General features: G+C 44.2%; 1 protein-coding gene across 1 annotated transcript in view; it reads left to right on the top strand.

The window, feature by feature from the left end:
• Positions 1-12,418, top strand: part of LOC141116679 (NACHT, LRR and PYD domains-containing protein 12-like) — a 329,149-nt gene that overhangs the window by 199,998 nt on the left and 116,733 nt on the right. The window contains exon 7 of the mRNA XM_073609070.1: positions 1,173-1,337. Coding sequence (XP_073465171.1) covers positions 1,173-1,337 — 165 coding nt within the window. The remainder of the gene's footprint in view (positions 1-1,172; positions 1,338-12,418) is intronic.

The raw sequence follows: 12,418 nt of genomic DNA, 5'->3' as shown, positions 1-12,418 counted from the left end.
GTTCTTTATCAGCACACACAGCAGCTTTGGAGGTAAATTACTTTATAATATGGGTGGAGCTCCACTTTAAGGTCCCATTGTCACCGGCCCACTAGGGCACGAAAAGCGCAGCTAAAACACCACAAAAGCACCGCAAAAATGACCAGAGATTTAGTGCTGTTTTAGCGGTTCTGCAGTGTGAAAGGGGTCTTACTACACAAGTCACTGTATGGTGATTGGAGATGGAAGTAGTGGTGAATGGGTTGTAGGAAATCCACTTTTACACATTTATGAACTTTCTCTTGAGGTTTGTAATTGTATAAGATAACTTTGTTGCTCTTCATGTTTGTGTATTTTTGTACATTATATGTTATATAGATTGAAGTAGCTGTGAATAGGTTGGAGGAGATCTGCCCTTCCTCACATGTATGAAAGTGTAATTTTGTAGTGAATGTAATTGTTATATCTGATCCCTATTGGTGGAATTATCACAGCTAGTATAATATGGAAGACTGCAGCACTAGTATATAACATTCACACAATATAAATGTGAAAATATAACAATAAAAGTGAGACTCCTCATCACAAAACGCCCTATAAGTGTATATATAACAATGGTATGGAGACTATTTCACTGATAACTAATGAAGAGAATTTATAATCAGCATTTAAACAATTAGTGCAGCAAAAATAGTACAAATTTTTAAAAAAGGTCCAAATAAAGAACAGTAATAATGAAATCTTCTCCACACCATAAGATCAAATCCTCCACCATGATGTTCAAAGGAAATCCCAAAGTACAATGGTGTCACTTTTACTCAATGAAGTTTCCACAACATGAGTGAGACTTCTGTGACCATCAAAGTGAATCCCCACAACTGAATCCAAGACTTAGCAGAAGGTTGGAGGTGAAAGCCTAGAGGTCAGTGTGAGTGTGTATGGTCCAATCCCCATACAGGAATAATGAATGGATCACACCACCTCATCCACTTCTCATGTCACATTTAGTAATTGGGATCCACAAAAAGAGAAATCTTCCAATAGTGTAGATGATCGATCGTGTATTATAAGCTGATCTAATATTAATGATTCCAATAAAGAGAAATGAGTTCCATTCATGTAGAGAATAGTTACATTCATTCCTGGGGGAGAAATTCATTTTCTTCTGGTAATATTCTTCTCTTCTTCTACAGATTGGATGAGAATCACCTGACAGACAGTTCCTGCCCCCAGCTGGCATCTGGAATAAGAAATAACCAGACACTGAGGACACTGAACCTGTTTGGGAACAATCTGGAGGGTCCTCATTTCAGGGATCTGATGGAAGCTCTGACAACAAGCCGGATAGAGGAATTACAGTGAGTATAACAGGACTGACTAAGACAATAATATTCTGGGACAGACATATAGAAATATGAGAATGTGATCAAATTCCATCTTTAGACTCCATAAGGCTCCATGCACACTGGGCGTATAAAAATGCCAGTTCCCTTGGCAGAAAAAAAGTTCATATAGAGAGTTTATTGTACAAAGTTTAGATGAGTTTAGGAGAGTTTTGCATTTTTTTCTGCCTGAAAGCTCCAATCAGAAACACGAACCAGAAGGTTTTTTTTCCTGCCTCTAAACGTTTAGCTCAAAGTATGTCTGTAATCATCCCAATGTGTATGGAGACATAGGAGAACATAAAGCTGCTTCTACAGGCAGAACAGAAAACTCCTGTAGTAGTAGCAATTTATTAAGCCAGTGTGCATGGAGCCTAAATACTGGACTATTACACTACATTACCAAAAGTATTGGGACACCTGCCTTTACACACATGAAGTTTAATGACATCCCGGTCTTAGTCCGTAGGGTTCAATATTGAGTTGGCCCACGCTTTTCAGCTATAACAGCTTCATTTCTTCTGGGAAAGCTGTCCACAAGGTTTAGGAGTGTGTCTATGGGAATGTTTGACCATTCTTCCAGAAGCACATTTGTGAGGTCAGGCACTGATGTTGGATGAGAAGGACTGGCTCACAGTCTCTGATCTAATTCATCCCAAAGGTGTCCTATTGGGTTGAGGTCAGGACTCCGTGCAGGCCAGTCAAGTTCCTCCACCCCAAACTCGTTCATCCATGTTTTTATGGACCTTGCTTTGTGCACTGGTGCACATGTTGGAACAGGAAGGGGCCATCCCCAAACTGTTTCCACAAAGTTTGAAGCATGAATTGTCCAAAATGTCTTGGTATGTTGATGCCTTAAGAGTTCCCTTCACTGGAACTAAGGGGCCAAACCCAACCCCTGGAAAAACACCCCCCACACCATAATCCCCCCACACCATAATCCCCCCTTCACCAAATGATTTGCCAGTGCACAAAGCAAGGTCCATAAAGACATATATGAGTGAGTTTGGGGTGGAGGAACTTGACTTGCCTGCACAGAGTCCTGACCTCAACCCGATAGAACACCTTCGGTATTATTTAGAGCGGAGACTGCAAGCCAGGCCTTCTAATCCAACATGATCGTTAGTTTGGTGCTTTTGACAGCCGATTCCGATCTTTCTTCTGACAAAAGCTGGATGTGCAGACTATAAAATTTTTATCGTACACGAACTCATAGTCTGATTTTTGTTTAATCAGTACAGTTTTCACCCAAAATAAATTGCGAGCGCAAGACTACGCATGCTGAGAAACAAAAGAATACATACAAATCTATTCAACACATTACGTCACTTCTGAAGTTGTATTCTGTCGGAAGAGAATTTTCATATGGAGAGTAACCTCTTCACTTTCAATGAGACTAGCATGCAACAAAAAACGGAACAACGGTCGTCTGAAAATCTGATCGTGTGTACGAGGCTTAAAACTGGGATGCCCTTAAAGTTCATGTGCTTGTAAAGGCAGGCATCCCAATACTTTTGGTAATATAGTGTATGTCTAAACTAATAAAATCTAATAATAATGGAGATGTTTTTCTTCTCCTGGTTGTCTCTATATATCACCAATATCAGACCGTTTTCTAAAGCTGGATATAAAAATGTAAAAAACTAAATATCTGCACTTAAAAACATGAACGACTTTGTGAAAATCTAATGAATAAAAACCAGCCGCCAGCAAGAAGTCTGATATAGAAGTACAAATAGTATAATATAATTCTATGTATAGAGCCCTACACTTAGTGACAAAATGTGTGATGAGACAAATGAGAAATATGCAACCTACAATGTGTCCAAATACCAACACTTCTAATGTAGATGTGATAACTTCACCAATAGTGATCAATAGGGATGAGCCGAACACCCCCCTGTTCGGTTCGCAGCAGAACATGCGAACAGGAAAAAAGTTTGTTCGAACACGCGAACACCGTTAAAGTCTATGGGACATGAACATGAATAATCAAAAGTGCTAATTTTAAAGGCTTATATGCAAGTTATTGTCATAAAAAGTGTTTGGGGACCTGGGTCCTGCCCCAGGGGACATGGATCAATGCAAAAAAAAAGTTTTAAAAACGGACGTTTTTTCAGGAGCAGTGATTTTAATAATGCTTAAAGTCAAACAATAAAAGTGTAATATCCCTTTGACCCCGCCCCCCTCTGACGCACGGTGACTTGACGGGACTTCCCTGTGACGTCACGGGGAATGCCACAGGGAAGTCTCGTCATGTCCCGTGCATCAGAGGGGGCGGGGTCACCGGGTGGCCCCGCCCCCCGTTATTTAAGAACCGTCAGACGAGGAGACGCCGTCACACAGCGGGAGCCTCCCTCCATGCCAGCATGGGTGCGGAGCGGCCTGGAGAAGAAAATGAAGAAGAGAAGAAGAGAAGAAGGAAGAAGAGAAGAAGATGATGAAGAGAAGAGCAGGAGCCTCCTCCCATGCCATGGGTGTGGAGCGGCCCGAGGAGAAGAAGATAGAAGACGCCGCGGAGGAGATGCTGGACGAGAACGCCGGAGGAAGAACCAGAAGAACCAGAAGAAGAAGAAGATGAAGAAAGATAGAAGAAAGAAGAAGCATTTAAATAAAGGAATTGTCAAAAACTGTCTCTTGTCATTTTTAACATTTTTGACAGTTTTTTAGTGAAATGGTAGGGGTAAGTACCCCCTTACCATTTCACACAGGGGGGGGCCGGGATCTGGGGGTCCCCTTGTTAAAGGGGGCTTCCAGATTCCGATAAGCCCCCCGCCCACAGACCCCCACAACCACCGGCCAGGGTTGTGGGGATGAGGCCCTTGTCCTCATCAACATGGGGACAAGGTGTTTTGGGGGGCTACCCCAAAGCACCCTCCCAATGTTGAGGGCATGTGGCCTGGTACGGTTCAGGAGGGGGGCGCACTCTCGTCCCCCCTCTTCTCCTGCTGCCTGCCAGGTTGCGTGCACGGATAAGGGTCTGGTATGGATTTTTGGGGGGACCCCACGGCGTTTTTTTTTTTTTTTTGGTGCGGGGTTCCCCTTAAAATCCATACCAGACCTGAAGGGTCTGGTATGGAATTTAGGGGGAACCCCACGTCATTTTTTTTTTACATTTTGGCCGGGGTTCCCCTTAATATCCATACCAGACCTGAAGGGTCTGGTATGGAATTTAGGGGGACTCCCACGTCATTTTTTTTTTTAAATTTTGGTTTGGGGTTCCCCTGTGGGGAATTCCCATGCCGTTTTTATCAATGAACTTCTATGTGTATTGTCGGCAATGCAATAGCCGCGAGTAGGTTTAAATTGTTTTTTTCCTTCGAAATGTCATTTTGCTGTCAGACTGTTCTAAACACAGGAAACATGCGCCCCTTTACAGGCATACTATAGACACCCCCCAGGTACGAAATTTAAAGGGATATTACACTTTTATTGTTTGACTTTAAGCATTATTAAAATCACTGCTCCTGAAAAAACGGCCGTTTTTAAAACTTTTTTTTGCATTGATCCATGTCCCCTGGGGCAGGACCCGGGTCCCCAAACACTTTTTATGACAATAACTTGCCTATAAGCCTTTAAAATTAGCACTTTTGATTTCTCCCATAGACTTTTAAAGGGTGTTCCGCGGCATTCGAATTTGCCGCGAACACCCCAAATTGTTTGCTGTTTGGCGAACTTGCGAACAGCCAATGTTCGACTCGAACTCGAAGCTCATCCCTAGTGATCAATAATAAAAATTCACAGCTACTTCAGTCTGTATAACATATAATGTGCATAAATGCAATATCACCCGAGGTGTCCAGACAATGGCCACAATCACATCACATAGAAAAGAAAAAGCCTCCATGTCACTGCCTGGACTCCATCATACACGGCTGCAGTCTGGAACGGTGTGTGCTCTGAGTTCTGTGTATACTCGTGTATATGATGGAACTGTACAATCTGTGATTCTATATATTTAAGGTTTATGCACTATAGAGGCTTTTTCTTTTCTATGTAATGTGATTGCGGCCATTGTCTGGATACCTCACATGATATTGGAGATACTACAATAGAATATAAAAGGGAACAATCAGCACAAACTAATAGCATGTGGATGCAAGTTGAACACTATAGGAAATCACAAAGCCTATATAACTACTTAAAAACAATGTTAGTGCAGCGCATAAGTAAAACAGTCCATAGCATGTAAAAACATAAAAAACAAGAGAAAATCCTCCGTGGTCAGAAAGGGGAACAAGATCTTCTGTATAAGGTGACAATATCCTTCACCACACACACACAGATGTGCTTACCAGATTGGATGGACCTCTTGTTATAGGAGGTCATAAGCGCATGTGTCTGCTAGAAGGCGGGTCAGCACTCCTCAGCCACTATGGAAATCTAATCCAACACCGTCAGATGACACTCCAGAGAGATTGTATGGATGATGAATCCAAAAGTGTTTGGTGCAAAGGAGATGCAGCAGTCCCAAAGAAAATAGTAATAATCTAAGTGTAATCCGTATACTGAATGGTTTATTTAGTAAAAAATACAGGCGCCGACCAGCGCAAGCAGTGAAAAACAACAGCACAGATAAAATAGCTTGTACCGTGAGAACAACTGAGAGATGGCAGCGGGTGATGTGTGTAATGAAGCTCCGTGCACGGCGTTACGTCCAGTAGGACTTCGTCAGCGAGGGTGGAGCCAGAGTGTCACCCGAGAGCCTTAAATACAAGCCGGCTGTTAGCAGAGTTAGTAACGGAAGCGGCGTCAAAAAACCAGTTCGATTCCCCTGTGGTGACACCAGCCAATACCAAAAATAGATGTTAAAAACCACATCATTCCACTATGATCTCAAACCACTGCAGGGATCTACTATGTGTCATGAAGGGAAAAATATATTATGTACTTTTATATTATTTTATTATTATATTATTATTATTTTATTTTACTTTTATATTATTTTATTATGTACCTGCGGCCATCTCCATAAGATTTTATAGAATTAAAATGCACTTAAAAAACATATGAAAGGGGCGTGGTCTGGACATGGCCGAGTGAGGACGTGCTGCTGAAGAGCTCCCGATCCGTCCCGGCATTTCCTGCCCTAACCTTCAGTAATATATCTGGCAAATAGCGGCATGTACTCTGCTGGGAAACGCAGAGGAAGATACAGCAAGCAAGGCAAGAAATCTTCTCCCAAAACGCCGAAAAAGGGAACTTTATATCAGTATTACACTGATTCTCAGGACCTATCCCCTGCTCCAAAGATGGCGGACGCCATGAGACACAGTGAGCATGTCAGTACAGCACAGCGCGCCTCACCAACAACATCCATAGCCTCCTGCTCCTTAGACAGTGTTACTCCTGCAGTGTTGAGATGTAACTCCCAAGAGCTGCCTGACCCACATCCCACTCCCCTTACTTTACACGCGGATGCAGAGCTGAGGGCCCTGCTACTAGCTATACCAACCAGGGCTGATTTTGAGTCTCTGGCCAGCAGACTAGAAGCCTCTCATCGCAGAGATATAGCGGCGGTCCGTACGGATATCACCGCCCTGACAGAACGCTTGGGGACAGGGGAAGTCAAGGTGACAGACATGGAAAGGCGAATAAAAAAGGTAGAAGACACTCAAGCTACTCAAGCAATGTCAGTTCTTAATCAGCAGTTACATTTAGAGGAAATGGAGGATCGCAGCAGGAGGAACAACCTGCGACTCCGGGGCTTACCTGAGGCCACTGGTTCGGAAGACCTGACAGCTACTGCACTGGCCATATTTAGAGACATGACAGGCAATGATTTCCCAACTACTATGACCTTCGATTGGATACACAGAGCCCTGGGACCACGATGGCCAGATCCGAATCGCCCGAGAGATGTGATTTGCAGGATCCATCAATATGTTCATAAGGAGCTCATCCTGAAGAAAGCATGGGAGGTGCGGAGTGTGGAGTTTGATGGAGCTGATATCCAGATCATGCCGGACCTCTCAAGAGCCACCCTGCAACGAAGGGCACTGTTGAAACCTGTGCTTGAAATTGCCTAACATGCTGGCATCACTTATCGGTGGGGTTTCCCCATAGCGGTGACTTTTAAGAAACGCTCTCAATTCTTCACCCTCAGATCGCCTTCAGAACTTCCTGCATTGTTTGAATTTATGGAAACAGACCCTGTGGATGTCCCAGACTGGCTTCAGCTACTTCCGAGATTCGCATCCAGGTTGGGAGGAACAAACTCACGAAGACCTCGCTCACCAAGACCACAAAGGAACTGACGCAGATCCCGCATCACCTCTCCGGAAATAACCAGGGAAACCTAGCGGCGGCCGCTGCTGTGGTGAGATTTTGTTTTTCCCTTTTTTTGGCACATAACGTTTCCCTTCCTCAAGTGCACCCATTGTTTTATCCCCTATCTATAACTTCCAAGTGGAACCTTTTAGGACACCAGGAGGGTAAACTGAGGCCTATCTCTCTTGAATATGAACCTGATAAGACATCTATTTACCCCTCTCCTTACTCACTGATCTCCGATACGTTGCGGAGGAGATACCCAGATGGGGGTTAGACTAAGGAGGGGAACGGGCCATGGGGGAGGAAGGGTGGAGAAAGTTTGGGGACCCAGTTTTGATGGCTACCTCTATAATGCCACCTCTGCCTGGTGTAATGGACACCTGGACTAGACCACTGCTATTGTCCCCTGTTGAGGGTCCCCCCCCCCATTAACCTCCTATAAACCCTCCAAGTGTCTATCAGGGACAAAATATGTTCTTCCGAATCCTCACCGCAGTCAGATGGAATAACTGCAGAACCTGACGGAGCTCAAGATTGCCTCACTCCCCGGAAATTCAGAGGGAACCGTCTGCTACTTTGAGGGAGATGTTATATACCTGCTAAGACAGAGACACCTTGGTTACTTTTATGTTGAAAGGATAGTTTTTGGGAATTTTAAGTTTGTAGGTTCCTTACACCTGGGGCCATAAAACTTTGCTTGTGGTCTATACAGACCAGCTATTTTTTCCCTATTGATGGATCAGCGGGAGGCACCGGGTGGGGGGACAAATATGGTGTCATGCACCTTCCGTGGTAGTCAGATGCAGGGACCTGTGGGTATCCATCCGCTATGGGCCAAAACAGATCACAAAGTAAGATGTGAGTATAGACATTACAGATCCCATTCCCCTAAGAAATAGAGAGAAACACTTCTTTATCACTGCTCCGGCAGTGAGGTTCAGGGGAAGTTGAGAACACTGCCCACTTTGAGTTCGGGTGGTTTCGTTTACCACTCAGTTAATATGTAGGGAGGTCTTATGTTTTATGTTTTATGTTTTATGCTTTGCACTGGATCCAAGCCTGAATGTATAAAGGAAATGTATATGATATTAAGTACATGCCTGACAGAGTATTTGATATGTTTTGTACTTTACTGTGATACATGCCTTAGTTATTGGTTGGGGTGGGGGGGCTGGGCGGATCTGGGTTAGCTCCCCTGGTCATCATCTAACCACATACTAACCACGTACTCACGCATTGACTTTTTCTTGCTACCACATAGTCAATTAGAAGCAGTAGATGCGGTGGAGATAGGTAACATAACTTGGTCAGACCATGCGCCCATCACCATGCGCTACTCTCTTTCGCGGACTGCATTGACCAAAGCGAAATTTTGGCGTCTGAATGAGAGCCTACTACAGACCCCCACAGTACTGACAGACGTCACAAAGGAACTTAATCAATACTTTCTAACCAACGACATTGATAACTGTGATCCTGGGATATTATGGGAGGCACACAAGTCTGTGATTAGAGGGGTTCTGATCAAACACGGGACACACATTAAAAGGGAACGGGAGAAACAACTATTGTCACTCTTATAGGGCGTACACACGGTCGGACTTTGTTCGGACATTCCAACAACAAAATCGTAGGATTTTTTCAGACGGATGTTGGCTCAAACTTGTTTTGTCTACACACGGTCGCACAAAGTTGTCGGAAAATCCGATCGTTCTAAACGCGGTGACGTAAAACACGTACGTCGGGAATATAAATGGGGCAGTGGCCAATAGCTTTCATCTCTTTATTTATTCTGAGCATGCGTGGCACTTTGTCCATCGGATTTGTGTACACACGATCGGAATTTCCGACAACGGATTTTGTTGTCGCAAAATTTTATCTCCTGCTGTCCAACTTTGTGTGTCGGAAAATCTGATGGAAAATGTCCGATGGAGCCCACACACGGTCGGAATTTCCGACAACACGCTCCGATCGGACATTTTCCATCGGAAAATCCGACCGTGTGTACGGGGCTTTACAGAAGGTACATGATTTAGAAACGACACACAAGAGAAACCCGACACCATCGCTAGAAGCTGAATTATTCACCCTACGTAGACAGACAGTTGATCTCTTACAATATCGAGTAAAAGCAGCACTACAATCCTGTAGGAAACTTGCATATGAGGCGGGAAACAAGTGCGGGAAACTTTTGGCCAGATCTATTAGACAACAGAGACTCCGTGCATACATCCCCCAAATCGTCTCCTCTTCGGGACAGAAGAAAGGGTTACCTACCCAGATTGCCAATGAATTTAGAGCCTACTATTCCTCCTTATACAACCTCCCAAAACAGCATCACAGTGATGCTGCTGTAAGGGATTACCTGACTCAATCAAACATTCCTAAGCTCTCAGAGGAAAATGCACAGGCTATGGAAGAACACATCACTTTGATGGAGTTGCAAAGCGCCATCAAATGTATGAAACCAGGTAAAGCACCAGGACCAGATGGGTTCACCCTTCAATATTATCAAACCCTACTGCCGATTTTAGGCCCATATATGCTAAAACTTTTTAATAGTCTTACTGAGGGTGGTAGGCTTCAGAGAGACACATTAAGTGCACACATTTCCCTTATTCCCAAAGATGGAAAAGATCCTTCTTCCTGCGGCAGCTATAGGCCCATATCTCTTTTGAATATAGATCTAAAGCTCCTTACTAAAATTTTAGCTAACAGATTATCCCGACATATGACAGATCTGATACACCTGGACCAGGTGGGCTTTGTCCCTTCTAGGGAAGCTAGGGATAATACCACTAAGGTGCTTAACTTAATACATAGGGCCTCTATAACCAAGACCTCTTGCATTTTTCTCAGCACAGATGCCGAAAAGGCCTTTGACCGGGTGAGTTGGGAATTCATGGCCTCGGTTCTTAAATATATTGGACTTGGTAGGCATATGCTGAAATGGATCTCTAACATTTACTCCATACCGACAGCACAGGTCAAAGCTAATGGAATCCTCTCTAAACCTTTTACCATCTCCAATGGTACCAGACAGGGTTGTCCCCTATCACCTCTTCTCTATGCCTTAGTGCTTGAACCCTTCTTATGTACAATATGCTGTAACCCGGATATCTCAGGAAATACCATTGATCAAACTCAGTATAAGATCTCTGCATATGCTGATGATCTCTTGTTCTCCCTGACATGCCCGACCGTGTCTCTACCAAACTTAATTAAAGAATTCCAGAGATATGGGAACATATCTAATTTAAAAATTAACTTCGACAAATCTACAGCGATGGCCATTAATATGACAGCAGACACATTGACCCCCCTGCAATCTAAATTTAGCTTTAAATGGTCCGAAAGCCACTTTACCTACTTAGGGACTAATACACCCAGAGACCTGAGATGCACATTTGAATTGAACTTTCCACCAATGCTGTCTAAAGCAAAAGGGCTGCTAGAAGATTGGGGCAAGGGCCTCCATTCATGGTTTGGAAGGTGCAATCTATTGAAAATTAGGGATGAGCCGAACACCCCCCTGTTCGGTTCGCACCAGAACATGCGAACAGGAAAAAAGTTCGCTCAAACACGCGAACACCGTTAAAGTCTATGGGACACGAACATGAATAATCAAAAGTGCTAATTTTAAAGGCTTATATGCAAGTTATTGTCATAAAAAGTGTTTGGGGACCCGGGTCCTGCCCCAGGGGACACAGATCAATGCAAAAAAAAGTTTTAAAAACGGCCGTTTTTTCAGGAGCAGTGATTTTAATAATGCTTAAAGTCAAACAATAAAACTGTAATATCCCTTTAAATTTCGTACCTGGGGGGTGTCTATAGTATGCCTGTAAAGGGGCGCATGTTTCCTGTTTTTAGAACAGTCTGACAGCAAAATTACATTTCGAAGGAAAAAAAGCCATTTAAAACTACCCGCGGCTATTGCATTGCCGACAATACACATAGAAGTTCATTGATAAAAACGGCATGGGAATTCCCCACAGGGAAATCCCGAACCAAAATTAAAAAAAAAAAAATGATGTGGGAGCCCCCCTAAATTCCATACCAGGCCCTTCAGGTCTGGTATGGATATTAAGGTGAACCCCGGCCAAAATTTTTTAAAAAAATGACGTAGGGTTCCCCCTAAATTCCATACCAGACCCTTCAGGTCTGGTATGAATTTTAAGGGGAACCCCGCGCCAAAAAAAAAAAAAAAAACGGTGTGGGGTCCCCCCAAAAATCCATACCAGACCCTTATCCGAGCACGCAACCTGGCAGGCCGCAGGAAAAGAGGGGGGGACGAGAGTGCGCCCCCCCCCTCCTGAACCGTACCAGGCCACATGCCCTCAACATTGGGAGGGTGCTTTGGGGTAGCCCCCCAAAACACCTTGTCCCCATGTTGATGAGGACAAGGGCCTCATCCCCACAACCCTGGCCGGTGGTTGTGGGGGTCTGCGGGCAGGGGGCTTATCGGAATCTGGAAGCCCCCTTTAACAAGGGGACCCCCAGATCCCGGCCCCCCCTGTGTGAAATGGTAAGGGGGTACTTACCCCTACCATTTCACTAAAAAAGTGTCAAAATAGTTAAAAATGACAAGAGACAGTTTTTGACAATTCATTTATTTAAATGCTTCTTCTATCTTCCTTCATCTTCTTCTTCTTCTGGTTCTTCTGGCTCTTCTGGTTCTTCCTCCGGCGTTCTCGTCCAGCATCTCCTCCGCGGCGTCTTCTATCTTCTTCTCCTCGGGCCGCCACGCACCCATGGCATTGGGGGGAGGTTCCCGCTCTTCTCTT

Source organism: Aquarana catesbeiana, linkage group LG13, assembly GCF_042186555.1.
Source record: "Aquarana catesbeiana isolate 2022-GZ linkage group LG13, ASM4218655v1, whole genome shotgun sequence".
Lineage (NCBI taxonomy): Eukaryota > Metazoa > Chordata > Amphibia > Anura > Ranidae > Aquarana > Aquarana catesbeiana.
Note: the sequence above shows the minus strand (reverse complement) of the source record. Positions and strands in the feature narration are given on the sequence as shown.